This window comes from Phaeodactylum tricornutum, chromosome 5, assembly GCF_000150955.2.
Source record: "Phaeodactylum tricornutum CCAP 1055/1 chromosome 5, whole genome shotgun sequence".
NCBI classification, from domain to species: domain Eukaryota; phylum Bacillariophyta; class Bacillariophyceae; order Surirellales; family Neidiaceae; genus Phaeodactylum; species Phaeodactylum tricornutum.
The window spans coordinates 826354-853594 of record NC_011673.1 but is presented as its reverse complement, the minus strand read 5'-3'; the positions used below and the strand labels follow the sequence as shown (position 1 = coordinate 853594).

General features: G+C 48.4%; 15 protein-coding genes across 15 annotated transcripts; 7 read left to right on the top strand and 8 right to left on the bottom strand.

Moving 5' to 3' along the window:
* Window positions 1-886: 886 nt before the first annotated feature.
* On the top strand, window positions 887-1849 carry PHATRDRAFT_34538 (predicted protein; the record flags this gene model as incomplete). The annotated part of the gene is made up of 1 exon (XM_002179040.1): window positions 887-1849. One exon carries the CDS (start codon window positions 887-889, stop codon window positions 1847-1849), a length of 963 nt encoding a protein of 320 aa, XP_002179076.1.
* A 405-nt stretch (window positions 1850-2254) lies between these two features.
* PHATRDRAFT_44971 (predicted protein) lies at window positions 2255-2845 on the top strand. The gene is made up of 2 exons (XM_002179039.1): window positions 2255-2389; window positions 2537-2845. The coding sequence occupies exons 1-2, from the start codon at window positions 2315-2317 to the stop codon at window positions 2834-2836; spliced, it is 375 nt and encodes a 124-aa protein (XP_002179075.1). The 5' UTR covers window positions 2255-2314; the 3' UTR covers window positions 2837-2845.
* Window positions 2846-3273: 428 nt separating this feature from the next.
* Window positions 3274-4337, bottom strand: Lhcf16 (protein fucoxanthin chlorophyll a/c protein; the record flags this gene model as incomplete). Its single annotated transcript, XM_002178824.1, has 3 exons — window positions 3274-3536; window positions 3678-3963; window positions 4266-4337. The coding sequence occupies 3 exons, from the start codon at window positions 4335-4337 to the stop codon at window positions 3274-3276; spliced, it is 621 nt and encodes a 206-aa protein (XP_002178860.1).
* A 440-nt stretch (window positions 4338-4777) lies between these two features.
* On the bottom strand, window positions 4778-6982 carry PHATRDRAFT_44970 (predicted protein; the record flags this gene model as incomplete). Its single annotated transcript, XM_002178823.1, has 1 exon — window positions 4778-6982. Exon 1 carries the CDS (start codon window positions 6908-6910, stop codon window positions 4778-4780), a length of 2133 nt encoding a protein of 710 aa, XP_002178859.1. The 5' UTR covers window positions 6911-6982.
* Window positions 6983-8654: 1672 nt separating this feature from the next.
* On the bottom strand, window positions 8655-9062 carry PHATRDRAFT_34534 (predicted protein; the record flags this gene model as incomplete). The annotated part of the gene is made up of 1 exon (XM_002178822.1): window positions 8655-9062. One exon carries the CDS (start codon window positions 9060-9062, stop codon window positions 8655-8657), a length of 408 nt encoding a protein of 135 aa, XP_002178858.1.
* A 362-nt stretch (window positions 9063-9424) lies between these two features.
* Window positions 9425-11596, top strand: PHATRDRAFT_44969 (predicted protein; the record flags this gene model as incomplete). Its single annotated transcript, XM_002179038.1, has 3 exons — window positions 9425-9735; window positions 9823-11402; window positions 11475-11596. The coding sequence occupies exons 2-3, from the start codon at window positions 9839-9841 to the stop codon at window positions 11594-11596; spliced, it is 1686 nt and encodes a 561-aa protein (XP_002179074.1). The 5' UTR covers window positions 9425-9735; window positions 9823-9838.
* PHATRDRAFT_44968 (predicted protein) lies at window positions 11590-13882 on the bottom strand. Its single transcript, XM_002178821.1, has one exon. The coding sequence runs from the start codon at window positions 13732-13734 to the stop codon at window positions 11830-11832; it is 1905 nt and encodes a 634-aa protein (XP_002178857.1). The 5' UTR covers window positions 13735-13882; the 3' UTR covers window positions 11590-11829.
* Window positions 13883-14464: 582 nt separating this feature from the next.
* Window positions 14465-14976, bottom strand: PHATRDRAFT_34531 (predicted protein; the record flags this gene model as incomplete). The annotated part of the gene is made up of 2 exons (XM_002178820.1): window positions 14465-14730; window positions 14829-14976. 2 exons carry the CDS (start codon window positions 14974-14976, stop codon window positions 14465-14467), a joined length of 414 nt encoding a protein of 137 aa, XP_002178856.1.
* Window positions 14977-15564: 588 nt separating this feature from the next.
* On the bottom strand, window positions 15565-17411 carry PHATRDRAFT_44967 (predicted protein). Its single transcript, XM_002178819.1, has 2 exons — window positions 15888-17411; window positions 15565-15815 (listed from the first exon to the last, which is right to left on the bottom strand). The coding sequence occupies exons 1-2, from the start codon at window positions 17325-17327 to the stop codon at window positions 15717-15719; spliced, it is 1539 nt and encodes a 512-aa protein (XP_002178855.1). The 5' UTR covers window positions 17328-17411; the 3' UTR covers window positions 15565-15716.
* A 296-nt stretch (window positions 17412-17707) lies between these two features.
* PHATRDRAFT_34529 (predicted protein) lies at window positions 17708-18271 on the top strand (the record flags this gene model as incomplete). The annotated part of the gene is made up of 1 exon (XM_002179037.1): window positions 17708-18271. The coding sequence occupies one exon, from the start codon at window positions 17708-17710 to the stop codon at window positions 18269-18271; it is 564 nt and encodes a 187-aa protein (XP_002179073.1).
* A 578-nt stretch (window positions 18272-18849) lies between these two features.
* PHATRDRAFT_34528 (predicted protein) lies at window positions 18850-19410 on the bottom strand (the record flags this gene model as incomplete). Its single annotated transcript, XM_002178818.1, has 1 exon — window positions 18850-19410. The coding sequence occupies one exon, from the start codon at window positions 19408-19410 to the stop codon at window positions 18850-18852; it is 561 nt and encodes a 186-aa protein (XP_002178854.1).
* A 680-nt stretch (window positions 19411-20090) lies between these two features.
* Window positions 20091-22629, top strand: PHATRDRAFT_44966 (predicted protein; the record flags this gene model as incomplete). The annotated part of the gene is made up of 2 exons (XM_002179036.1): window positions 20091-21489; window positions 21562-22629. Coding segments are annotated over 2 exons (2466 nt in total), but the record flags the coding sequence as incomplete, so codon positions are not given.
* A 139-nt stretch (window positions 22630-22768) lies between these two features.
* PHATRDRAFT_26634 (predicted protein) lies at window positions 22769-23472 on the top strand (the record flags this gene model as incomplete). The annotated part of the gene is made up of 1 exon (XM_002179035.1): window positions 22769-23472. A coding segment is annotated over exon 1 (699 nt), but the record flags the coding sequence as incomplete, so codon positions are not given.
* Window positions 23473-24242: 770 nt separating this feature from the next.
* Window positions 24243-25565, bottom strand: PHATRDRAFT_34526 (predicted protein; the record flags this gene model as incomplete). The annotated part of the gene is made up of 1 exon (XM_002178817.1): window positions 24243-25565. The coding sequence occupies one exon, from the start codon at window positions 25563-25565 to the stop codon at window positions 24243-24245; it is 1323 nt and encodes a 440-aa protein (XP_002178853.1).
* A 760-nt stretch (window positions 25566-26325) lies between these two features.
* Window positions 26326-27039, top strand: PHATRDRAFT_5532 (predicted protein; the record flags this gene model as incomplete). Its single annotated transcript, XM_002179034.1, has 1 exon — window positions 26326-27039. A coding segment is annotated over one exon (714 nt), but the record flags the coding sequence as incomplete, so codon positions are not given.
* Between the last annotated feature and the right edge of the window lie 202 nt (window positions 27040-27241).

The following is a 27241-nucleotide window of genomic DNA, read 5'->3' as shown; positions in this document are numbered from 1 at the left end:
AGCAGCAACAATACCTGATGAGCCACAATGTTGTTGCAATACCTCTACCTGTCATTCCAGGCATAACAATCATACTGTGCCCAGTTGTTGGTCAAGTTGGATTGCATGGTTGCATCCACAACTTTCTCCATGCTTAATGACGTCATGTAGGATAGAGGTTGCTGCAATACCTGCCCCTGAAGCAGGGAGGATGGAAAGTGATGCTCTAGAAGTAGGTGCTATTCCCTTTATGCTGTTTGCAACTGTTACTACTGTTAAAGATAACCACCAATGGTAAGTCACTAGATTGGGTCTGGAAGTCATCCGTCATTACATCCTCTGCCGTTTGCTCGCGGTCTGGCAAGGTTCGTCGTCCATTCCGAACCCCCCCCCCCCCCCCCCCCCCCCCCACCATCCAACGGGGGCCCGCGGTGATTGGAGGTTGCGCGATACGGTACGATCGTTCGATCATGGTTGGGGTTGGTTCAGAGTCTGGACCGTCAATCGTTTGGGTGCCGGTAGCCTGTCAAAGGACAACCGCACCAAAAAAGTCGAGTTGGCAAAGCACTTGGACAACGAAACGAGCCTCCTCACCGCAAACGGTTCCCGAGACAGTGTATCCACCAACCTACCAACATACGTTGTCGTTGTCTCTGGTCACTTTAGCAAAAAGCCATTGCACTGCGTTTAGAGTTACACTGTTTGGCATTCATAGCATTGACCACCGCAAATTACATTCGCCGGTTGCGTGCGTTGTTTTTCTTCTCTCCGAGTCGTCGCAAATTTCCATCAAGCAGTCTCGACTTGTCGCTGTCCAATCCGCATCGTCGTAGAACACAATTAATACATGTCTGATTCCGGCAAACAAAAATCTACGCAAACGGCGATTGACGCCGTGCCTACCACGATGGATCCTTCCGACAATGGCGGATTCCGTATTTTCACGGGCGACGACAAGAGCAATTTGGAATGCCGTTTTTACGAAAGCAAGTACCCCGAGATTGAATCCGTCGTCATGGTCAACGTGCGCAACATTGCCGACATGGGTGCTTACGTCAGTTTGATGGAGTACGGGAATATTGAGGGCATGATTCTGCTGTCCGAACTCAGTCGCCGTCGCATCCGGTCGATCCACAAACTTATCCGTGTCAACCGCAACGAAGTGGTCATGGTGCTGCGTGTCGACAAGGAAAAGGGGTACATTGATCTGTCCAAACGTCGCGTCTCTCCGGAAGACGTGGCGGCCTGCGAAGAGCGATTCAACAAGGCCAAAGCCGTGCACGGCGTCCTCCGACATATTGCCGATCGGAGAAAGTACTACCTCGAAGACTTGTACGAAAAAATCGGCTGGCCGCTCGACCGCAAGTACGGACACGCCTTTGACGCCTTCAAACTAGCAATTTCGGACGAAAAGGGTGTCGTCAATCCCTTTGACGAACTGGACATCCCGCAGGACTTGAAGGACGAACTCACTACCTATATTCTACGGCGCCTCGCACCGCAACCCATCAAAATTCGGAGTGATATCGAGGTTTCGTGCTTTTCGTACGAAGGCATTGACGCGATTCGCGAAGCCTTGTTTGCCGGTATGGCCAAGGGTACCGAAAATTCTGTCATCAAAATTAAACTTATTGCTCCGCCGATTTATGTGTTGTCGACCACCACTTTGGACAAGGATGCGGGCATCGCCCTGTTGCACAGTGCCATTGATGCCATTCGCGACGTCATTGCACTAAAAGGTGGAAAGATGGACGTCAAAATGCCGCCCAAGGCAGTCAGTATCAAAGAAGAGAATGAGTTACAGGCCATGATGGATCGCTTGGCGCTGGAGAACGAAGAAGTCGACGGCGATGCACCAGAAGAAGAGTAATGGTGACCTATAGTTTAAATTAAGCTCGAATACCACGCAATTCTCTGTGTACAAGTCACCCAGAGGGTTTCCCTTACTGTCAGTAGATGCTAGGTACCTGTAAGAGCCTATAAAGAGTGAGCTAGATGCTGCTTGCTACCAACATTCCTCAACCCTAGTTTCCGGGAATACTAGCATTTCACTAGGGTGAACCCCTGCGACTGAATTCTTGGGGAACCCGGACATTGGAACTCGAACCTCATTGTAAGTAACCGGTAAGCATATCGGTACGAACAAGTCGTAGCTCCTGGCAGCCGTCGAGGCCAACCTCGATGCGCTCCGTGCCCTTTTCCGTCTCCCCCCGTCTCGTGGGCTCCCGGCAAGCCACCAACCGCATCAACACACCGTTGTCACTAAGACTCAAGCTGTCGAAATCGACTTAAAACGTGCCTGTGTTTTAGACAAACAATACACCAAAGGTTGACCATGGATAAATTCAGCAAATCCCAAAAGGACGAATACGCGACGGCGTTCGCCATCTTGGCCCTTTACGACGGAGGTGTGAGTAGCCGAACCCGAGCGTGTGACAGTGGTGGACTTTCCATGCCTCGAACGCTGGGAATTCTCTTGCCGCACGGGGTAACTTCATCCCGACGAAATTACTGATACGCACGCTTTTGCTTGTTATTCTTGTTTGTGGTTCTACAGGCCGACGTTTCTACCGAGCAGATTGGAGCGCTGTTGGAAGCCACCGGAAACACGGAAGTGGAAGCATTCTACCCCATTATCTTTGCCAACTTTTTGAACAGTCCGGAAAAGATTGGAGAACTCATTGCCTTACCCGCTGCTGGCGGTGGTGGTGGCGGAGGCAGCGCTGGTGGTGCCGACAATGCCGAAGCCGCGGAAGTAGTCAAGGAAGAAGAAAAGGAAGAGGAGGTTGAGATGGACCTGGGTGGCGGTATGGATATGTTTGGAGGAGACGATGGCGATGGCGGCGGCGACTACTAAAGCTCTTTGCGGAGTATAGAAGCTCGTTACCCTTAGTCTGAGATTTGCATGTCGTTGACTGTGAGTGCGGGTGTTTATAAGACTTTTCAGAAACTGGAACCTTATTTGCTTACTGTTATTTCGTCGAATGGATATGCTAGTCTAGGACGAGGGATATGTCCCAATCATGCTGCCCGCTTGGCTGGTAAATAACACTAGCACAACACCCACCTCAGTCACCTGCATTACTTTCTGTTAGACGACCTAGCCATGCAACACGACCTAGTTGGTGTCCGACAAACAAGGTTCCATGGATCACCCTTCATCGTTAGCGGCACCGATCACCACTGTTAAGTAAATTCGTTCTCTCCCGCAACGACCTAGTAGATGTGGCAATGTAGATCGCATCCGTCGCTTGCGGAACTGTCCCACTAGTTACATTTTATTTTGACTTTTTATTAAAAGGCATCCAGCCCACTAAGGACCGGGACCGATCCGGGGATGTTGTATTCACTGATGAAGGACATGATGCCGATCATTGCGAGACGTCCATTGTTCAGTTCGCGGCTTCGCTTGGTCTTGAGAGTGGCGGCGTCAACTTTGGAAAAGTCAATCGGGGGGAATACCATGGTCGGTAGATCACCGCCCATCATGTAATGCGGCTTCTTGGCTTCGGTGGCGATTTCAGCAATAAAGATCGTGAGGATGATCTGCCACTTACCTGTCAAAACGGAAAAAGAAGGTGTCGTATGAGTGAGACTTCAAGATTCGCCGTACGGACGAGAAAGCTAGTTGATCGGCGCGTCGTTGCAGATGACGGAAACGGAGCACGTCCGACTTTATTGCAACCGTGTTCACGTACCAGCATCAGGCACACCGGCCCACTGTTCCACAGGGTTCATGCCGGAAAGGGATTCGAAGGAGATATCCTTGCTGAGCATACCGGGAAAGTGGATTCCGGCGGCCTGGACGATAAACCCGGTGGTGGCCAACATGGCGGCACGGCTGTGCTTCAGCTCGGCGGCTTGGAACCAGGCAAAGGTCTGCTCGCTGCCGACTTGTGCCAAGCCGAGGGGGTCGAACCGTTTCAACGGAGCCGTGCTACCCGCAAGGTCATCGAGCGCTACACGGGTAACGGTGGTGGGAGCCTGTGGATGATTCAACGACGCACAATGTTAGAGGGACGCGGGACGGAAAAAGAGGCCGTGGGTGCCGGGGAACATCATCCTTGAAAGTGGGAAAAAGCCGACGCGCTACTTTCTCGAATCATCGCCAGTGCCAAACAAACTTTGAAGATCTGTTGATTGACAGGGACGGATAGCGACGGATACCATCGATACCCTTCCATGGAATGGTATCCGTCGCCATTTGTCGCTGTCAATCAACACATCTACGAAACGGAGGGGATCGGCACGCGGTCGCTTAACAAGAATTTCCGCGATGAGCGCACCTTGGACTTGGAAGACGGAGCAAAGGCAGCGGCAGTGCTAGCGATAGCGAGAATGGCAGCGACAGACTTCATGGTGAGATAAACGTGTTGACTTGCAAATGTGCTTTTTACAAAGTTGTAGAGGTGATCAGGATGGTGCGGTATATCCCCGCCAAGCGTTGATTTGTTTGCTCGGTTTCCATCTCGACCGAACGAGAGCACACGCCGACGTACTTCGGTCACCCATAAAATCTTGTTTGTCCGGGCGACAGACGTAGTTGCGCGAGGCCGAGAGGGATGACGTGCAGGTTTCGTCTATCTTCACTTCAACTTTGGCGTCCTGCGGACGCTAACGCTGTGTTGGCGAAAAAACGTGACTGAAACAAGTTGCGGAATGTATCCAAAATATCAGAATGGAAGATACATGCAAGACATCGTGAAAAAAGGTTTTCTACTCTAACTCAGAATAAGTGGACGACCAGGATTTGGTGTTTCATATCAAGAGGATCCGTTGCTTCTTCCGTCAACGCTACCTAGTCCATGATTTTTTGTGGCTGTTTTTCCGTTGACTCATTGTCCTCGGTTTCGCCGCTCGACGAATTAATCAATGCAGTAGACACATCGATTCCTCCGTGTTTGAATCCCAGACCCTGTTTCACAGAACCTGGAAAAGCACCACGTTGCACCAAATTCCAGTCGTTGGTTAGCAGCACGATATTGCAAGTCCCACCATTCGACTGATCGCCATACGATTTCACAATCGTGGACAAGCTTTGGTACAACGGCAGAAACTGCGGCTTCTTCTTTGAGGACGAGCTTTTCGACGGGGAAATTCTCTGTCCAAAAGGCAAATTACCCGCGATCAAGAGGGACCGGGGTTTGACCCCCTTCTGGTACACATCCAACCACGGGTGCTTCGTAAACGCGCACTCTTGAATATCCAGCATATCCGGGATGCCGGCTCGTTTGGCATTCGCCTTCGCAATCTTTACCGCACCAGCATTGCGATCCGAGCAGACTATCTTAGTTTCGTTTGTCTGGGAAGAACTTTCACGCAATGACTTCATGACAATTTTTGACCACTTGGCCGGATCATAAAAGAGGGTTCCTTCTAGTGGAGCCGAACGGAGACGGCCGGGTGGCAACCCGGCGGCCATGCAGGCCGCCTCAATGGCGATAGTACCCGAACCACAAAACGGATCCACCAAAGCATCGTATGCAATGGTATCGCTTTCGCCACGGGCAGCTGAGGGAGGCTTCCATCCAGAGTTGTATAGCATGGCGTAGGCTAGATCTTCACGCAAGGGTGCCTTGCCGCTTTCTAGGCGATAGCCGCGCTGGTGGAGAGGCGTCAACGACGTTGCTAGGGACAAGTAGACTTGATCACGCATGACACGCACCGTCAAGGCTACTGCGGGACCTTGGCTGCCGTCCTCGTTCTTGGGGCCCTTGCTTTCTTGGGGTACCTTCAGTGGAACTCTTTCCAAAGACTTACTCGAATCAGATTCCGGGTTTTTCTTCAAAACGCCTAAGCTCAATTTAATGCCATCAATGATTCTATCTCGAATTGCTGTGCTGTGCAACAGCTTGCTTTTAAAGGTTGCCTGTACTTTGACTTGTACTTCTGCGTCCGTTTTTATCAAATTCTTCCACGGCAACTTTTCGACTTTTCTCTGCAATTCAGGCAGTCCTCGAGCGGTAAAGGGAGTTCCGCACTGTAAAAGCACCTGTGATGCACTGCCAAGATACAGATGACAACTCAGGATCGTGTCCAGATTCGCGTTAGTCAATACTGCACAATTCCGCTCTATCTTATGAGCAATACCAAGTGCGTCAAGTTCTTGAGACAGAACTGTCTCGAGGCCTGGGTGGCACGTAACTTCCACATCCAGCTGATTTGGCGGGAACCGGCGTGTCCGTCGCACAATCTGCGGGGTCGCACGAGGCTTTCTTTCTGCGCCGTCTTTTGGTTTTATAGCTAGTAAAGCGCGATCGAGCCGCGCAACCGGAGATAGTCTACGGTTTGGTGGTTGTGCGCGAGAACGCTCCTGTCGAACAATTCGCGGCGCCTCAGTATCTTTGTACTTTGTGTATACTGGTTTCGTAGCTTGTGTAGTACGTCCAGATCGCTCAGCCCGAAATGGCTTTCGACTTTGTGTGCTCGCACGATAGTGGTCTTGTACACCGATTTGAGGCCCCTCGGCACCTCTGTATCTTGCGTATGATGGCTTTGAAGCTTGTGTTGCACGGCCAAACCGCTCAGTCTGAAAGGGCCTACGGCTGTGTGTGTTTGTATGGGGAGACTCGCTTCTTCGTGGCGAGCTGAAGCGCTTTCGCTGGTTAAAGGAAGATCTTTCCATCGAATCAAACCGTTGACCAAGCTCAGACCCCCTCGGTTTTCTTCCTTGGCGAAGTTTCTGCGATGAAGCAACTGAAGGTTTCTTCCATGAAGCACCAGAATTTTTTTCCGTTTTCAAAGTCTTCGCTTTGCTTCGGTAAAAATCGACATCCACAGACGTAGCTTGTCTCGGCAAGTATGGAACGTTCTGAAACCCACGAACGTTGCCAAGATTTCCTCTCAAACAAACGGTGGTTTCGGCTGACTGTGAACAAACAAAATACGATCTGGCCGCAAATAAGTGCCGAAATGGTATTCGTGAAGCCATGCTGAAACACGAAAACAAAAATGCCTATCTTGCTTTCATTAACAGCAAGTAAGAGCTTTTCACTGTCAATCGATTTTACAATTCGACTCCAAACGAGTGACAGATGTGAAGCACAAATTTTCGATGGCGTGGAAAGGCACATCATTTTGGCTCCCAACATTGTCGTTTCAGACATCGGGTAGCGTATGTCAGACGTTATATCGGTACAAATAGTATATTGGATGATTTGAATACCGAGTAAGACATGTGTTCATTGGGACATCGTTTCGTCATTGGCCCAGGCGAGAGTTGTCACAAAACGCAAGACTTTTTTTTAACTGCTACATCATGTTCCTCATTGTTGTTTTATGGTACTTTCCTTTTCCTCTTTCGCAGAACGCCGAAATGACGCCAATTTTTTCCTGTGGATCAGTCAGGCAGGCACTGAGCGTGCCGGACGCCGTCCTTGGACAGAGTTACGGGATGGTCGGTACCAGCGCGACGACGACCGGCTTAATTCGCGTGCCGGCGGGACTACCCGACGGGTTCGACTCGGGATCGCCCTTAGCGTCTTCCATGGTACCTGTAGGAGGAAGACGTTTGGTCCTTCCTGGCTAACGTACGGCCCCCGTTTCTCTTTGTTGTTGTTTTTGTTATTAAAGCCGCAATCGCTATTGCTCTTGTTGTTTATGCGAGCTTTCTCGCTATCGAAAGAGAACGCCGTTGGGGCGGTGACTGTAGGCAATCAGCATACTCTAGACTTGACACGCTAAGCTGCCCATATTTCCAGTCAGCATACGACGATACTTTTAACAATCTATTGTACATCGCGAGTTACGGCGGGCAATTCTGTGAGTTCTTTGCGTGTGGTCATAGTTCCCTTTTCATCAAGTTATTTTACGGTGGACATCTCATATTTGTGATTGCGTTGACACTTGTAGCTTTGTTGGCAGCACGTGCTATGTGGAGAGAGGCGTAAGTCAAGGCTATTGGAGTGTACTGATGGTCCACTACTGGACAAACAGGAATATTTGTCTAGCACCACTCTGTGCGAAGACCGAACTTCGTAGTAAACTTTGACAGTGCCATGGCCCAGCAGATGCGGTATTTTCTCCTTTTGATACAAGAGAATGTGATGTTTTGACATGGTGAGCCCTCCATGAGCTCTTTCTCTTCGATTCCTTCATGTTTGCTCTTTCGTGAAAAGCTCTCGGGATTTGAATGGCATTATTTCGTAGTGTGTATTTTCTCCTACACCCAACTTCATAGTCATTCCCAAAGATAATGGACAATTGTAAAAAGACATGCTCTTATGTTCCACTTCGGGTTCACTTAGAGAAACGTAAAGTCAATCCTGAAGCATATCCCTTTCGACTTGAATGTGTCGATTCGGTTTCCGCGCTTGTCTGTCATCCTTCAAATTTGACAGACCATCTCTAGACGCTGGAAGCGATTTCCTTTTGAGATATATCTGCAAGCGAAGGCATCGCAATTGTAAACTCTTCGATTGCCAAGTGCTTCGGGACAGAAAGTCTTCAAGCAACATTCAATCCAAACTCCATGGCTGACAACCACAATGTTGTCTTCAGTTCTGTATGCGAGACCCTCAATGAAGTCTTGTACACGGTGCTGAAGATGAATCCAGTTTTCGCGGTGGGTTTTTTCCCACAGTTCGTCTTCTTCGGTCATGGATGGTTCAAACTGGATCATTGTCCAGTGGTTCTGGGCCATATTTGATGAAACTCAATGTCAGACCGTGATGGTGCTAGACTTTATATGATGCAAGCTCGCTCGCACGTCTTACCTCGAGAAGAGATCTATTTCGACGCTTGTCAGGATAGTGGACACCGCAAGCTTCTCTAACACTTTCTTCACAGCGTACTTCGGTATTGTCGTCGTATTTTCCACCGGAAAGAAATGCCAAAACCGCTGTCTGAATGCATCGAGTCAAAGGTGAGGTTATGACGAGATTAATAGATTTCTCTGGATGCGATTCTTGCCACCAATTAAAAATTCGTTCACCAGCTTCTAGAGCAGCAATTTTCCCTTGAAAAACCAGAGATGGATCAAAAAAGTGTGAACTGCAGATATCGGCACCGTGGAAGTTGTGAGCTGCAGCAGCGTGACGCAGAAAAACAACAATTTGAGTTCGCTCCTCTATCGATTCTGGCATTTTGTCAACAGCTCTTCACTGTCAGCAACTCGGCGAGCAGATCTTGAATTCTATGGACCAAAGGCAAAGAATCAATCATCCTGAGAATGGACGAACTTGACAGTATTGCTCTTCGCTATTACTAGCTCTAGCTAGAAAGAGAGTACCTCTCAAATCAGATCCAGTCACGAAACGATGCTCATGCGAAACCGATTTCATTGGATGAAAAGGTAGTAATGTTGTCATAGCGTCATGCACCTTGACTCCAAGTGTTTTGTCTTCACAGTCAACGTACATCATATCAGTCGGTTCCGTTGTACGCTTTGACCTCGTTTTTTCCTATTCTTACTAGACGAAGAGTCTGCGCCCGGCTCCGTCATCGTTGAGCCATCCATCAAATGGAGTAAAGTACGTCAACGACTCCTTTGACAGTCCGTGAGAATCTCATTGTGAACTTTCTCGGCCCATACAATGATCCTCTCGCATTTACAGTGACAGTGAAAAAGACGTGTTACCTCTACATTGGATGGATAGTTTGATGGTTGTCTGTCTTTTATCGAGTGCGGACGGATTAAAGACCACAAAATCACGTGGCAGGCTTAGGCTTCGGAATGGTATGAGACCTCATTTCATTCTTGAATGTGCTTTGGCTGCAAAAATTGTTGACGAGCCTTCTGCCTTTCCCGGTTGACCTGTAAGCGTGAAACTGTCCACAGATTGATTGTTTATTGTTCCACTGGCTGATATGCTGTTTGCTTGTTTGTTTGTTTTTTTGCAAAAGTGGTGCACATCTGACTATGAAGAAACAAATCGGTGTTCTGTTCGTTTTATTGCACCTGTGTAACGCGTCGTCTAGATCCGTAGTTGCGGCTGCAAATGTTCGTACAAACCAGAAGTGCTCGACAAAGACTCGTGAACCACCTTTCGGTAAATGGATTGAGGAGGCGCGGCTCTTGGGATGTTGCTCGCCACTGATTTCTGCATCAATGTTTGGTGCGGCAAGTGCAGTACTACTTGCTGGAACCGCAATGGAGCCAGTCTCAAGAGCTCTTTACTTTTGGAGGACAGCCGGGCCCGCAATTTTCCATTATAAATTTACGCAGTGGTGGTTGGAGGCATCCAAGGCTGACATAGAAAAGCGCGATCTAGTTTACGAAAGCTTGCACGATCGATATGCTGAACCCGCCTTGAAGATGATGATTCGCCAAAAAGGTCTGTACGTGAAACTCGGACAGGTTCTTTCCTCGCGACCAGACTTTTTACCATCCCAGTACATCGAACGTTTCGCAACTGTTCAAGATTCGATACCGCAATGGCCTATCGACCAGGTACGCGCGATAGTGGAGAAGTCCTTGATAGTCGAACTCGGCCTGTCTTGGGGGGACGTCTTCGAATCCATGGATGATATAGCACTTGGGTCGGCAAGCATTGGGCAAGTCCACAGAGCCGTGTTGACCGAGAAGTGGGCCAAAACTACAGGATACAGAGGAGATAAAGAAGCGGCTGTGAAAGTCATGCATCCCAACTCCCAAAAGCTATTTGCATATGATTTTGATGTGTTTCGATGGGTTTGCCGTATTGCATTACCCGGTTGGAAAGGTTTCTTGGACGAGCTCGAGCGAAGAATCATGAGCGAGTTCGACTATCGGCACGAAGCCACTTCGTTGGATGAAGTTCGTTCTCCGTACAAATCTAGAGTTTATATACCGCAACCTTTACAGGAGCTCTGTTGCCGTCATGTGCTTGTAATGGAGCTTCTAAAAGGGCGGAAATTAGTGGACTCCTTTGAGGACGGCCTGGCGAATGCGATGGGAGGGCATGATCTTGCCAAAGCATATTTGGCGAAGAAACAAAGAGAAATATTGCTAGGTTCTTGCGATGGTACAGATTATGACGCCATCTGGCGGCTACCCATAGTCAACAAACTCAAACTTTTGTGGCTGAGAAGAGTGGCATCCAAATACATCGATCTTTTGCTAGACGTCCACGGGTACCAAATCTTTCAGAACGGATGCTTTAACGGAGATCCTCATCCTGGAAACTGTTTGCAACTAGAGGATGGACGTCTTGGCTTGATTGACTTCGGTCAAACCCGCCGTCTTACAGAGACAGAAAGATACGATTTGGCCCGAATTGTATGTGCTTTAAATGATCCTTCCACGGATGCTATCGGAATTGATTACGCAATGCAAACGGCTGGCTTTCAACTCAGAGACGCAAGTGCGGAGATGATGGTCAAATATGCTACGATTTTCTTTGACTCTGACGAGGATAGCAAACACCTGGGCTTCGCAACACCACAACTTTATTTTGCTAGTTTAATGGCAACCAATCCTTTGGTTGTCATTCCAGATTCAGCTGGTACGTAGTTTGATTGAAACTTGAGCTATGAATTGTCGAATTGATTGCATCTGAAATTGCTTCTTTGTACAGTGTTTGTCGCTAGGACGAGCTTCTTGTTCCGTGGCATCGGTAGTGGTGTCGGCTCCGGCCCACTGAGAACTTCACAAAGGTGGCAAGAGCATGCTGCTGCTGCAATTAGCCAGGTCTCATAGCAATTGTGACAGTTACAGTTAATCTGTTCCTCTACAAGACATTGCCGAAGGAGTATCTCTTACAGCTAATTCTTTTCGTCGTTAACATTACTTCCTTTCCATTAGCCGTACTCCTTTTAATTGCGAGAAGCGCTTTACAATGAAATGTCTGACTGACAGTGAATTAATTCGAGTATAATATATATATATCAGTCAAAGGGTAAACGATTGGCAACTTCGCTTACACATAGCTTCTATGTTTGCACATCTTTGACTAGCTCGTAGTCGTATCTCCGACGGTTTCGCCGTTCGCGCAAAACAAAGGTCATCACTAGAGCCGTAAACAAGCCTAGGACGGTAAGGGTGATGCAAACAACAGCACCCCAGGCAACGTCATTACCTATCGAGCCAATGGAGAAGTCCCCAAATTCCTTTGCTGTGACATACTTCCAAGGCATTGAGTTGATTTCGTAGAGCATGGCGCCCAGCGCCCAGCCAACCTTGTGACCATCAATGACGCGGACCGCCCGAATCGTGTCGTTCATACCGAACCCGTAGCCGTTGTGCAAGAGCTGGAAAACATAAGTCGATCGGAAGCAATAGCTATCAAGCTCGTTTTCGTCAATGTTGGAGCCCGCAGCAAAGCTTACAAGATTGTCGTGGTTCAGCGAACAAGCAAAGGAAGTTGCGTTGTACAACTGAGCGAGACTGGCCGTATCGGGTAGGCTTAGAAACTGCCAGACATGGTAGTAGTTTGAAAAGGCCAGAAACTCCCCGAAATTTCCGTTTTCTTGTCTAGGCAAATCGGGTTGATATATTCCAGCCAAAGAGCAGTCGCCTTGGTGAGCGAAATCGCACCAATCGTTCTTTTCCAAGTGCAATAAATCCTTTGTTAAGTCCATACACAAATCGAAGTCAGCTGTTGCATTATCATTAATCAAAGTCGCTTGGTAAAATGCGTTACCTGAAGGAAATTTGCTTTCGTATTTCCAAGTTTCCATGCCGTGATCCAAATGAATATCGGTTCGAATGTCAGTCTTTGTACCACCCGGTAAGCACGGATTGTAGATACCTTGAATAAGCCGTTCCTCCGAAGACTTGCCTGCCGCTAACCGGGACTCAAAGCGCTGAATAGCTTCGTTCATTCCATAGTACAAGAAACTGTGGGCGTACACGTTCCAATGCTTCGCCTGTCCAATTTGCAACTTGAATAAGTTGGACATAATGTCTTCGTTTTGTTCGTAAAATCCGATCTGTGTGCTGCCGCCACCAAGATCTAAAGCCCCGTGCGTGAGCTTGGGATTGCTCACCGTACCGGCGCCACGTGATTGGTCCAAAAGATTGCCCATCAAAAAGTTCACGCCAGTCCAGTCAAAGATTGCTTCCTCTTCGCCACTCAGTACGCGGGCTTGTTCGTCCACGAAGGCAAAGGGACAGTAAGTACTGTTGGTAAACAGGCTTCGGACAGCCTGCATTATCCGTAAGCGGTCGTTTGGTTGGAGTGTGCGCATACCAGCAGTGGCGCGTAAGAAGATTGGGAAGTTTTTAAAGTGCTCTTGTTTGGAATGCAAGACGGTGCGGGCAAAATCCAGGAGCGGTCGCAAGTATTCCCCAATTGCGCCTTGAAGTTGATCGTCAGGTAAATCTCCGAAACTAGAGAGACCAGGTCGAAGCCGATCCGTCCAGCGAGAGCGTGTGCCCGGGAAAGATAGTTTTTCTCCCGAAACGGCGGCTTGGATGTCGTCGGCATCTCGGAGCACTCGTGGTTCCCATTCGTAAATATGCATACGAGAGCCCGTACTGCCAGCGTCAATCATAAAACCGTGCACTGTGGAAATGTCTACGGCTGTATTGGCGTACATTTCATTGAGCATTTTTTCGTGTCGTCGCAGCTTTTTGATACGCTTTTTGTTAGCTTTGTGCTCCTTTTTGTGTTCGTCCGACCAAAACTCTTGTTCCTTCTCTGCTTCCAGCTGTTCCGCAGGGGAGAGTCTATTTTCTTTATGCCTGAGTCTCCGAACGTGTTGAGAAGAGTGACCTTCCGTTGTATCGCTTTCTTCCTCCTCTGATCGGGGAAACTGCTGCTGGGCAAGATAAAGTTTCCATGAGTCTTTGTCCTCCATAGGGTGTTTTTCCTGTCTCTGCTTGTTCGTCTTCATTTTGAAACAGTGAATTTATCACAAAAACAACAAATAAATCGGATATACGGATTACTGATTACTGATTTGTCACGATGATAGAGCACTCGGCAGCTTTAACAGTAAGAGGCTCTCGCGATGGACAATATCAGCCGTACTATGAAGTGAGTGAACACGAATTGTGAGGCGTTGCGTTGATTGGCGGAAGTAGTAAGGGGAACAAAGACGAACAACACGAAACCTCTCCGGTAGAAGCACCACGTACGAGTCGTGTAGAATTCCACAGTTGCCAACACACAAGAGATTCAGACAGGACTTTGAAGATTCAAGAAAACAACGTAGTCACGTGACGTACGTCGAAACATAGATATCACGTGGCAATCTGAATTCGCAAACGCGAGTCATAAGTAAATTCTTGATTGACTAGTGTACCATACGCGCGCAAAATAAGCATGACTGACTACCTACGATTTTCGCAATGGTATTGACTGTAAGGATTTGTCGGTAAATATCAAACATTTTTTCTTCAGTGTCCTCGTTCCACTTCGAGGTAGCCTATTAAAAAGGCTTATCCGTCACCAATCCGCATGTAGCCATGTTGAAAGAGGTGTGTATTGCGGTCTATGCCATTAGTTTCTAAAACAAAGTCAATAACATGCCAACTCAGATTCCACGTCGGCCATCGAAACGTGCACTTTAGCAGTTCGTTGCCTTGAGACTGTCGTAAAATGAAACATAAACATTCCTGGCGCTAGTTGCTGCCCGTCGCTACAAGCGCTGCCGTCAACGCAATCAAACTACCTGCAACTGCCAAAAACTTCCCGCCCTCTTCAAACCCTGGTGTAAGCACAATGAGCTCTGGGCTTGTTGCTTCCCATTCCAATAGTGCCGGTCCTTTGACCTCCAACAGCGTCCCTACTCGGAGTTTTTTCGTTTCTTTTCTTGCTTTGTCGTCTGCAATGAAAACTATTCCCTCTCCTTCCAGAATATATCGCGACAGAGTTTGCCCGTTTTTAGCTGCGAACACAGTAAACAAATCAGATACAAAATCTCTCGGGTTGAGATGTCTCTCTAGCATAAACCTTCGTTTAGCTGTGCGCACATGGAGTACCTACCTTCTTCCGACCACCTTCCACGTTTGACTTGCTGCGGCCACTCTCGAATGCCTAAATCTTCGGCTTCAACTTGTGACGGGCTGGAAGTACTAATTTGCGCTGTCAAGACGAAACCTCTCGAACCATAAACAGCCTGTCGCCTAGTCATCGCCAGTGGATATCTTACAGGTAGTGCGAAAGCAGGCGGCGACATCGCTGGATAGATAAAGCTCCGAGTACAAGCAACAGCTTGAAGAAGCAGCAGACAACGAATGAAGCTCATGCATAAAATCAATTCTCAGGAAAGTTTGACAAACGGAGTGGCAGCAATGAGGTGCCCCCATTCATTGTTGACAAATGAGTTTCATGCCAGGGTCTCGTATCGGCGATGGACAGAAGAAGGGGGTAGGGTCAAACCCTCTACCCCTAACTCTAAACAAAACGAGTATACTGCCTATTGTGATGTCGATACAAAGTTAGGGTATCGGCTCGCTGACGTTCGGAACAGCGCTCTGGACGATGGACATTCCTTGCGGAGCTTTCTTTGCTGCCGAGAAAAACATAATTCCACGGTTCAATCGCTTTGCAGCATTACACTTGCGTCGGATATGTTCAGATATGCAGTGAAACCAACGCCAGGCATTTGGCTTCCATTGCTCTTGGCGTGAGCTTCCAAAATACTTTGACCTCCCAGAAAGGCTTTGCTCTATAGTGACAGAACAATCCAAAAGAAGAAAAACCCTTCAGACTAATGTTTCCTCTTTGAGAATCATGGTGTTTAAAAAGTGAAAATTGCTAACGATCGCTGGCTCCCGAGTCAACCGACTCTAGTAGCTCAACAACAGAAAATCGTTTCTCAAATGAGCAATATACACAAACGGAGGAAGCAAATTGTAATTTTCGGATAATCTACGCATTTGCGGTTTCTGCGGTATACCATGGGAATAAATCCGTCTTTTCCAAAACTCGAAAATCGAAGCCACTTGGTTTGGAGCCTTTCACGACCAACTAGAGAGCAAAGACGTGAGGGCTTTGCATACTCTGAAGAGATTCGCTTGAAACGACATCTATCTTTCTTACCTTTTCACCTGCATGTAGATCTCGTAGCGCCAATATATTCCAGGAAAGGGTACCTGCAGGACTTGATATGGCCTGATCAGCGGACTGGGAAGGCACTTGATTCATGCTCCACTGGAACTCAACGTTCTCAACGTCTACGCTGATCGATATGAAAGCTGCATTCGTGATGGGACATAAAACTAGTGAAGAGCCAGCTTTTCCAAAACAACGGTCACTTGCGGAAGTTTGGCACCAAGCCTCTTCCGCGGCAGACTTTTCCGTTGCTGCTTTCAGTGCTGCATGAGTGGCAACGTGCAGAGGTGCTACGGTAACAATTTCTCCTTTCGAGACGTTTCTAGTGACGAATAGGGTACCATCTTTTTCTTGATTCATATCAGTCAAGCAGAATCCACTCAGTTGCAGCGACACCAGAGTCCGATTTTCCAGAGCAGTCCAGACGGAAGGAGTATTGTCTGGACGCTTTCCCCAAGCGTCTCCAGTCGACGGGATGAGAGCGGCCAACGATTCGTGTAAGCGGCCAACGATTCCGCGGGCTAGTTTGAGAATGTGGCTGCTGTCGATCAGCATGTTCCGACGATGCCGACTGTGCGAAATGCTCATGCGACGGGCCGTCGATTTAACATCGTCGAGGATCGAGTCGATTGTGTTGTAATCGTTATAAGTTGGGATGTAAGGCAAAAACGGGAGTGTCTCCTTCGAAGGAAATAAACTTGAGCTTTGTGGATGATTTTCAAAGGATACAAAGAGCTCCTCGCCGGCTTTAATTTGCTGTGTTGCCTTGAATTGGAACGTTTGTCCACCGGCTTTGAAATGGTCGAAGTCCACATGGAACAAAGAACCTTCTAAATTCACTAGAGTTGGATGATGCTTGACAAGAAAAGCGTATTGAGATAGTGCCGCATTCGACGGTAGCCCCAAGATCGGGTGTCCGAATGCCTTCGTATCCAATAGAACAGTCTCGCCTTCCTGATATGCTCGCCCAGCAAATAGGCCGTTTCCGGTCCCTGGTATAGAGCTAGACGAGATAAAAATATCGCAGCTTGCCATTCGTCTAGTAGCTTCAATGTGGTCCTGCAAACTCCGTTCTAAAGATTCCTTGACTTTATTTAGTCGGGATGCCGCCTTTTCCTTCGGAGTGCGCTCTTCCGGGTCAAATTCGGGCGTGTCCGATGAGAAATCCATCGTGACGACCAGCAAAATACCTACAATACTGAGTAACGTCAATAGGTCTCGACACGGATGGCCTTTCCCTGAACCAAATTTGATACGACGCGAATCGACTTGTCGTTGCGGGGTGATTGGCTTCGAGTTGCTCGATGTTGATGACGAAAGTCCAGGTTTTACCTCGGCATCAAATCGAACTTTTTTGGAAGTCGAAAACGCGGGTGTCTCCTCTCCTTTCTCCTGCTCCACGTGATGTTCTTCCGTTTCCACCTTCATCTTTTTGTTGTCTTCACGTCAAAATAATTAGAGATATGCTGTTGCGCTGATTGTGCAAGGAAGCGACAAGCCTCGTTGCAGAATTCTGAGCAAGAGAAATTTTAGGATTTGCATCGCCCCTCCCATCCTTGCATTTGTTCACGTGTCGACTGTTAATGATACAACATCTGCTCGTAATTTTGCTTAAATATTTCCTCCACGAAGGATCGAGTTAAGGTTGTCCCCGTGATGGCTAGAAGTAATAACAACGAGCCAAGCGCCTACCGACAGTGAAATCCAACAAGGAAGCAATATCACGACCCTCCCGCCAAGGTCTATACGATACAATTGAAGCCTCAGTCAATTAGCTGGCTACAGTGGTATGAAATTTACGCTACACCATGCCTCCCTTAACGACTTCAAAGACTCCCACCGAAGCGGAAAAGAATTTGCAGGACAAACTGCACGATCTGTTGACCCGCCTATCGCAAACGATGGAATTAGTGAAATCCTGGCCCGAAGACAAGGGAAGCCCTTCAGTCCACGTCGAGAACGCTACCAAACTTATTGCTGCGATTCGACACATCGTAACTGCTCTCCAAAAAGTAGAAAGCATCGTACAGGAAAACACTGCTTTGAGGAGAACATTGCAGAGCTGTGCGATACCGACAGATCTACTGGATCTGTTAGATCATGGCGGCGGGGTTCATCCGGATTGCTTCTCCCGGGGTTTACTGCAAGAAGCCTTGGGACAACTAGCCGGACTGAAGCGGAGAAAGCTAGCACTCGAAATGTTGGGATCTGCTGTACAAGCCGGTTTGACAAAGAAAAAGCGCACCGTCGAAGCGGATACTGTTCTATTAAAGCGTGAGCGTCCTGAGCTATTACCGGGTGCAGCACTAGACGAGAACCCTGCAGAACCGTCCTCAAAAAGGCAGCGCATTCAAGATACATCAGCTCCGTGAGCACAAGTGTCGGCTGAGACAATTATGTTGGGCCAAGCGATAAAAAGTGATCCCTATTGCAGCCTGTAGGAAAGATCGATCGAGCCTTGAAGTTCGAACAGCATCTCAAGTCTTACACCATCTAGCGAGTACTTACTGTCTCCAAGGGAGAGAGAAAGCAGACTGTAGAGAATCATATCGCCTGCACGTCCTTGACACTTGTGTGTCAGCAAGCAGTCAGCTGTCCCATGTGGTGTTATATTATTATAGGATCAGCGTTGCCAGCTATGCACACTCAAGTACTCGTTATCTATCAATTGACGGTGCCAATAGAACGCCTGTAAGCTTCCTTGTACTCCGTACCGTGACGATATCGAAAACCAAAGCAGGGCTTCTCGGTCTGCTAATCCCTTCAGACTGCACCGAATCTGGACCAGGATGATCCAATGAAGACTGGAACCCAGCACTGAGGCAAGTCCGAGCATCGAGTCTAGCCACTGTTCCTTTTAAAAACATTGGGAAATCGTGTTTTCAGATTGGTTGGTATCACTCTTGTGCTTGTCGTTCGTTCCTTGCGCAGTGTCGTCTCTCATCATTGTTCACTGGTACGGATCACAAAGACCTTGCGTGCGCTCCAGCGCACACAGTATTTGTCGAGACACAGTCAGAGCAAACTCAAACGAAAAAATGGGAGCAAAAATAACGAATAATGCGACCAGCGTCCATCCTTGAGCAAACGTATAAGTCGACGGCATGGTATGACGCAGCTGTTGCTTCGCACGCAAGTCCGCGTTATACCAAACATAATTTTCTGGCTTTGAAATTTCCTTCCATTCTTCAAACGGTGTTGCGGACGTGGTATTGTCAATAAAAGTTTTCGCTGTAGAATTCCGCCAATTGTCTGCCAAGGATGGTTCGATCCGGCTTGGGACAAAATCATTCTGGGATCGTCTACTTTGCAAGAAAGTCGCCAGCACAGCCAAAAGTAGGGCCAACATGGTGCCCCAGGCGAGGTCGTCTGGACTCAGAGCTTTCGTCGCACTAATTGGGTTGAAGTCGCTGGAAATATCCAAGAATTCATATGTTTCTCGTAGATCCGTAGGGGTGCGTGTTGAAAAAACTCGATAGTGGGAAAGGCGACAACGACCGGTTTCTTTCATTCGCACTCCTGGAGACGTTCGCGGCTTTAAGCAAATGGACGTCGCTTGAAACGCAAGTATTTTCATCGCACCAGCGCAAACTTTCCTCCTTACCCTCCAGAGGCTCAAGTAAAAAAAGAAAGCTTGCTTCTTCAAATCTGTTGAAGAGGCCGCACTTTGGTGGAGGTGTTTGGCCAAGGCTGCCTGCCAGCTGATGATGTTGCTCTCTGTGGATGTCACGTCGGTTTCCAAGTAGGCAAGTTAGAGGAGGTTCATGTCGAAAAAGACTCACTGCCAAACTATGAAAGCAGAATGTGGTTTTGCGCTATATATTACAGTTACAGTTTGTTGAAATTGGGGACATCAACTGTAAAGAAAGTAGCAGCACAGTTGTAGGGCTCGGTCTAGGGTTATTTCCCGAACGGTGTTGGACAGTGAGATGCGTTTTCGTCGTTCTTGTTTGCGCCATTCGCTTATTGCCTCTTCGGTCTTCCAACGTCAGTCACCATCATTCCACGACGACCTCCCTATCTAACTGAAAGCACAAAACAAATGCATTCCGGTACGGTGGGCTTGACGTTTTCTGGGAGCCAAACGAAACCCGCTGAAGTTTCTCTCGAGAGACTCCTTTAGGTAGTGGACTTCAGCCCTTTTTTGGAGCTCGTTGGCACTAGACTTCATCGCTTGGATAAACTCTCTAGATGATTGCTCCGGAAGACGCCGAAGAGTCAAAGGGAAGAATCCCTTTGTATTTTCTCAGCGAGGCAGAAGGCAACTCCGCGCGAGAGACGCCTACAATGGGCCCTACTTCTCCGCAGGAGTATGCTTTGGAAAGCTTCAACGGTCGTAAAAGTCCTTCTTCCCTAGCAGCTTTTTGCGTGGATTCGCATTCAGACGCCCCCTCAGCGTCGAGTGGCCTCTGGTCACAGGAAATCATCCCTCCCACCAATCCCAAGAGATCAGGTTCCTTTCACGGCTCGTCTTCGGGATCGACGCCTGACCTTTCTGCAGCCGAGTCTTCAATGAATTCGAAGGTAGCTGAATCGTTCAACGAAGGTGCCAATGTTGAGATAGGATCGCATCAAGGTCCAATCGTCAACCGGACAGAGCGAACAAATAAAGAGAAACTGCCAAACTACAATCGATCGATCAAAAGCGTAGCGGACTTTTCCAGTCAAGCGGAGGATCCTCGGCCAACTTCTGCGACCGCTTGTTCTTCTATACGACCAAATATCTCTAAGATCCCCGCCGAGTCTGGCAAGATTATTGATTTATTGGACGATGAGACAGACACAAAACCGGCTGCTGTCCCCTCTACTGAACCTTTGACCAAACGATACAAACTTGACAACCCAATACCGAATAGAACCGCGTTAGAATCCCACAATGGACGGGTTGCTCACATGCCTGACTGGATGCAGCAGTTGTCGACCGCCTCGAAAGGCGTTCCAAGAATACCTGGGCATAGTTCGGAGATGGGTCGGAAACCTCAAAACACCCGTCCTTCTTCGAAAGAGCCGCCTGCTGCTTCAATCCTCCAGTCGAGATACCAATTCGATGCTCCACGGTACATTGATTTGCAAGGCTTCAAGCCAACATGGGTTGACATCATACCCACCGCGCCACTTAGGCTACAATCGACCAGTGATCGTCTTCAGCCCAAGCGGTATCAACTTTCACTCTTGAATGTGAATCATTTTACCATTTATGGGTTACCGACATCTTTCGACGGCCCACCAACGTCGATTTCAGGCTTGCGAAAAGATATCAAAAGTATCGCTCGTGACCATGGTGATAAGGCCACTTACGAACGCGACAAAGAATCTGATGAAGGAGGCAAATGGCGGATTCCATTGGCAGCGTATCAAACCTTCGTGACGTTCTTGCTGTCAGCTCCAAATACACGAGTAGATGGTATCCCAGACATACAGTTAAAAATCGCCTCGTTGGAGCGTGCACGGCAAGACAAAGGGTATCCAACGATTGACAAATTGATTGAAGACGGTGTGCCGCGAGGTTTAGCCAAAGCGCTGGCTCCATTCCAAAGAGGCGGTGTCGACTTCGTACTGGAGAAAGATGGGCGCGCCTTAATTGCAGACGGTAAGTGTAGTTTTGATGATTGTGACAAAACTGACCGCCAAGAAAAGACTAACTCTTTCTATGTTTGGAAAGACATGGGTCTTGGTAAAACAATGCAAGGAATTGCAAGTATGTCCGTTTACCGACACGAGTGGCCGCTACTAGTCTTATGTCCGAGTGGAGCGCGCTATCATTGGGAAAGCGAGTTTCACTATTGGCTTGGCGTCGATAGTGCTATAAACAAGCGCAGTGAGGACGATGCCGAAAATGAAGAAGCTGGTGGAATAGATGAGGATCTTCTTACCAGCTCGGAGATCCATGTCCTGACTTCCGGAAAAGATGAAGTTATCCCACACAAATGGACGAAGGTTGTCATTTGTTCCTATGGACTGGCTCCTGTACTCGTTGATACTGGAAAGCTTTTTCCTGGGCAGTTTCGTTGTGCCATAGTGGACGAATCGCATATGTTGAAAAACAAAAATGCCAAACGAACTGCGCTTCTCATGCCGGTATTGAATGCGACGGATCGATGTGTCCTACTTTCAGGCACACCTGCTTTGTCGCGTCCATTGGAACTATGGCCGCAGCTCTTCATTCTCGGGACAGAACAGCACGGTTGGTGGAATAGCGAAGCCGAGTTTATTGAGAAGTATGTGAAAAAGGGGGGACCTCGGCTAAAAGCCGAACTGCATACTCTGTTAACAAGTACTGTCATGATTCGTCGTTTGAAAATTGATATTTTGAAAAGCTTGCCGGTGAAGATTCGAGAAAAGGCAGAAATTCATGTTTTACATGAAGAGCAGAGGAAAGAGTTCATGCAGCTCCTCCTTGACTTGCGCCAAGGAAAGGGCGCACTAGGGATCATTGCGAAACAACAACATGAAGACCTGTATACACCAACAGTTGAAGTAATCGATCCTGGTCTTGCTGCAATAGCTCCGATTTCAATCCTTGATAAATCTGTTGATCAAGTGGACGATCAAGCTGACACACGTTCGGCTGCTGTCAGCGCATTGAGATTGGAATTGCAAGCACAGTTTTTGGAGGGCCAGACTAGTATCAGTAACTCACTCACGGTCAATGCGCATCAGCTGACTCCAGAAATGTACGACAACTTGAAAGCAGAGTTGACTGGAAGGCTTCGACTGGATTTGAATCTTTTGGAGCAAAATCGCATGCAGAAGATCCACCAAAAATTTCCGACGCACTTTGCACCGCCAAAGCCTCCAGAAAGTACACGAAACAATGCACTCACGAGATTATATGGGCTTACAGGTGATGTCAAGGTCCCTCTCGTTGTCAACATGCTACAGCGTTGGCTTGCTGATCCTACAAAGGGGAAGCTTTGTATTTTTGCGCATCACATTTCTGTCCTAGATGCCATTCGTGATCATGCAAATCTTAACAACGAGAATGGCAGTCGCAGTAAGTACATTCGCATTGATGGAAAGACTCCTGCGAAATTTCGACAGGAACAGATCACTAGCTTTCAATCGGACCCAACGGTTCGTGTTGCACTTTTGGGTATAACTGCGGCCGGGGTAGCAGTAACGCTAACTGCATCGTCGACTGTCTGGTTTGCTGAACTATTTTGGACGCCAGCTCTTATGATTCAAGCCGAGGATAGATGTCACCGAATTGGACAGCAAGCACAGGTCAAATGCTTATACTTCGTGGCAAAAGGGACTCTTGATGACGTTCTTTGGAAGCTGATCGAGAAGAAGTTTCAAGATCTTGGGGAATTTGTGGAAGGAAAAGAGAAACTCAAGCTAGTCGTTGACAAAACCTATACAACATTAAAGGAGCTTCACTCTCTCTTCCAATCACAACACGCCGAAAATAACGATTATGTGGAATTCGGGGACGAAGGAGTTGACCACGAGATTGAATTGGACACAGATATTCATCGAGATATTGAGGCCTTCGGCGAAGAAGAAAGGCAAATGTTGCGAATGCTTGACGCTGAAGACGATGACGGAGATGTAAAAGGCCCTAAAGATAACGATCAGAAGGTTTCAGCTGCCGAAGCGGCCGAGAGAAACAATATAGGACAGGACGAAGACAACGCGATCTGCTTAGATGATGATGGCGAGGAAAATGGTACAAATGACGGTGACAAAGTATTAGGAGAATCAGTGATGCTCGAGGCTAAGGAAGCGCGAACTGCTGAAGTTGCTCGAAAGTGCATTTTTTCCAATTGCCGGTTATACTGCATGAATTTTTGTGGGCCCTCATTCGGATTTGAACTTATTTTGCACCATGGCCGTCCTGTTATTGTTCGTTTGAGTGAAGATCGTATTCGACGACTGGGTCCAGATTCGAAACCGAATGTTGGCCATGTAATCGTGAGTCTCAATGGTCACCGCCTTCCTGCATTGCAGCGGTTACCTCAGATCATGGCTTACATGCAGCAAGCAATGGGACGACCTCCTGTCGAGTTGACCTTTGCGGAAGACTTTGAGTTCATTGGTTCCTTCGTTGCATACTATGCAATATTGAAGGCTGAGTGGCAGGCTAACTTTAAAGCTCAACAACGGGCTACTGCGACCCCGATGCCAGTCGGTCCCGATCAGGTAATTGAAATAGATTAAAGGATTGTGTTGAGTACATATTAGCATAATGGATGACTTTATGTTGTTCCTCTTGACTGTTTCTGGCCTCGGAAATCGATCTCGCGAGACGGCTAGAACTGAAGTTTTGGAAGTGAATGTTATCTTAATCTAATTCATTGTAAATGCATTGAAAGCCCGGTGCAGGGGTTCAGTCAAGCCATACTACAACGACTCACAAAACACACGAATATCGTCAATTTGCTTTTGCACCGAACTTCTGGCTGTCCCACCTAAACTGGACTTGCGTTCGACGCTCATTTCGTAGTCCCACACCTTCATGACATCTTCTGCAAAGCGCGCATCAATATTTTGCAACTGCTCGAGCGTCAATTGGTCGAGTCGAATCTTTTCCTCTTCGGCGAGACGCACACAGGCTCCCGAGATGTGGTGCGTTTCTCGGAATGGTACGCCCTTGCGGACCAAGTAATCCGCCAAGTCCGTCGCCAGCATTTCCGGGCATAAGGCCTCTTTGAGCTTTTCCGGATTGGCCTGCATGGTCAGCAAAACCCCGGTGCAAATGGCTAAACAATCCTTGACCGTATCGACGGCTTGAAAGAGCGGAATTTTGTCTTCCTGTAGATCCTTGTTGTAGGCGCGAGGCAAACCCTTCAGGGTTGCAGTCAATCCCACCGCCCGACCCAGAGCAATCCCAGCCTTGCCACGAAGCAGTTCCAGAGCGTCCGGGTTTTTCTTTTGCGGCATCAGGGACGATCCCGTGGCGTAGGCGTCATCCATGTCCACGCCCTTGAGCATATTGGTAATGATAAGATCCTCGGCAAGTTGTGAAATGTGGGTATGCAACATGGTGCTCCACATCAGGAACTCGACCACAAAATCGCGATCGCAGACCGAGTCCAAAGAGTTGGCGGTGACGCCGTCAAAGCCGAGTTCCTTCGCTAAGAACTCGCGGTCGATCCCAAAGGCGTTGCCGGCCAAGGCGCCACTACCTAGAGGACACTGGTTGGTGCGAGGGATCATTTGTTGCAAGCGCTGAGCGTCCCGGACGAGTGGCGCCATGTGTGAGAGCAACCAGTGTGAGTAACGGATGGGCTGGGCTGGTTGCAAGTGTGTGTACCCCGCCATGAGTATGTCAATATTCTCTTCGGCCACGTGGGCCCCCGCCTGTAGGAGGGTCTTGAGATCATTCAAGACTTCCTTTTCGGCCTTTACGGTCCAGAGACGAGTATCGGTCGCGACTTGGTCATTTCGGGAACGGCCGGTATGCAACTTACCGCCGACGGGTCCGACAATCTCGGTCAATCGTCGTTCGTTGGCGGTGTGTATATCTTCGTCGCCCGGCTTGATTTCGAACGTCTCCGCAGCCCATTCTTCGTGGACCTGATTTAGGCCTTGCACCAGTATGTCACATTCTTCTTGCGTCAAAATACCGGCTTTGGCGTTGGCTTTGGCAAAGGCGATGGAACCCCGGACGTCTTCGGACCACATGCGTTGGTCGAATCCGATGGATTCGTTAAATTTCTCCATGATCGGGTCGGTGCCACCCTTGAAGCGTCCACCGGCCCCGAACAAGCCGCCGCGGGCTCCCGAAACTACAAAAGACAGCGCAAAATTGGAGGTGAGACAATTCGACAAATCTGTTGGTGTTCGTCGTGTTTGGGAGCAGAGACTACGGCCTCTACTGGGAGTCTGCGGAAACGTTCCCACCAGAAAATGTGGCTCTTTCCCCAACGTCCTTTCCTGAGCATCCCGTCCCGACTCTTCCTGCAACCACTGACATTTTTAGCGTACCTTCTTTCTGACTCATGGTTAGTTTTTTTGGCTAGGATGCAACGAATGGAATGGAGGAGGAGGATTGGTTTCGTTTGTGACGCTATAGTATTCCGTTGTCTCTCACTCTCAGGTGCAGTACGAAGTATGGGCCAACCAAATAGTCGGAATGCTGCAAGTGCAGCTCCTTCCGACGATCCTTCGATTTGTACTGGGATTGTACATGGTTGGGGAGCTGTACTAAGGGTATTCAAATATTTGAATAAATTCAAATGACCACGACTCGAAGCGGGAACATAGGTATTTCTCCCTACCCCCATTCTGGACCATACGCAAATCGAAGAGGGGCTGACAGGAACACAACCAAACGGATGGATGCGACACGATCCAAGCGGTCCCTCCAGAGATCTCCGCAATGGCGGAGTATCACCAGCTACGATCGTTGAAGGATCTGGCTGCACCTCCCGCGTTCTGGAAAGAGTGGAACCAGGACGCCGAAGATCGTGCACGGGTTTCCCCCTCGGCCGACGTGCCCTTGTTGGATCACTTGTCCTATCGAGACTTTGATCAAGTGTACGAACCAGCCGAGGATACCTACTTATTGTTGGATGCTTTGCTATACGAATTTGATCAAGGAAATAACCAACTTGCTGCTGCTACCCATGCGACCACATCAGACTCGGATACGGCCGACCAGTGTCTGTGTCACGTTTTGGAAATTGGTTGTGGGTCGGGTGTTCCCACCGCTTTCTTTCAACAAATGTGGAGGAAACGAAAGACAACGTTGCTGTACAGTGTGGTTACGGATATTAATCCGAAGGCACTAAAAGTTACTCAGCAAACCTGTCGATGTAACGGAGGAGGGGCACATCCGCAAACGGCCATGTTGGAAGCGCTGCAGTGCGATTTGGGTTTCGCGCTGGTACCGCAGCTGGAAGGAAAGGTGGATGTAATTATGTTCAATCCACCCTACGTCGTAACGGATGACGCCGAAGTGGGAACACCCGATATTTCGGCGGCGTGGGCCGGTGGACTGGGTGGTCGTCGTGTCGTGGACCGAGCTTTGCCGCAGCTAGCGAGACTACTTCGCAAACCGACCGGAGTCTTGTATCTTGTCACGGTCGACGACAATCGACCCTGGGAACTAGCACAAGACGTGGCCAAATTAGGCTGGCGTATGAAGCCACTCTTTCGAAGAAAAGCACAGAACGAGTTTTTGACTATTCAAAAGGTCACGGCAATGGTGTGTGTGGAAAATGATAAGGCAACCGGCACCACAAATCTTGCCGAAAGAACTTGAACATAGTTCAATACTTTCAACGATTGTCCCAAATATGCATTGCAAATACTAATAATACAATCATGCTAACGAAAATCATATAAACTCCACCATCAAGCTGGCACCGTGCCTCAACCGGTGATGTGTGCGGTCT

What these genes read in the sequence shown, in the direction of transcription:
- PHATRDRAFT_44971 (XM_002179039.1), top strand. Translation starts at nt 2,315, where the DNA reads ATGGATAAATTCAGCAAATCCCAAAAGGACGAATACGCGACGGCGTTC. An exon ending in TGGCCCTTTACGACGGAGGT is followed by an intron (nt 2,390 to 2,536) that starts GTGAGTAGCCGA and finishes GTGGTTCTACAG; the next exon opens with GCCGACGTTTCTACCGAGCA.
- PHATRDRAFT_44968 (XM_002178821.1), bottom strand. Translation starts at nt 13,734, where the DNA reads ATGAAGACGAACAAGCAGAGACAGGAAAAACACCCTATGGAGGACAAA.
- PHATRDRAFT_44967 (XM_002178819.1), bottom strand. Translation starts at nt 17,327, where the DNA reads ATGAAGGTGGAAACGGAAGAACATCACGTGGAGCAGGAGAAAGGAGAG. An exon ending in ATCTACATGCAGGTGAAAAG is followed by an intron (nt 15,816 to 15,887) that starts GTAAGAAAGATA and finishes TTTGCTCTCTAG; the next exon opens with TTGGTCGTGAAAGGCTCCAA.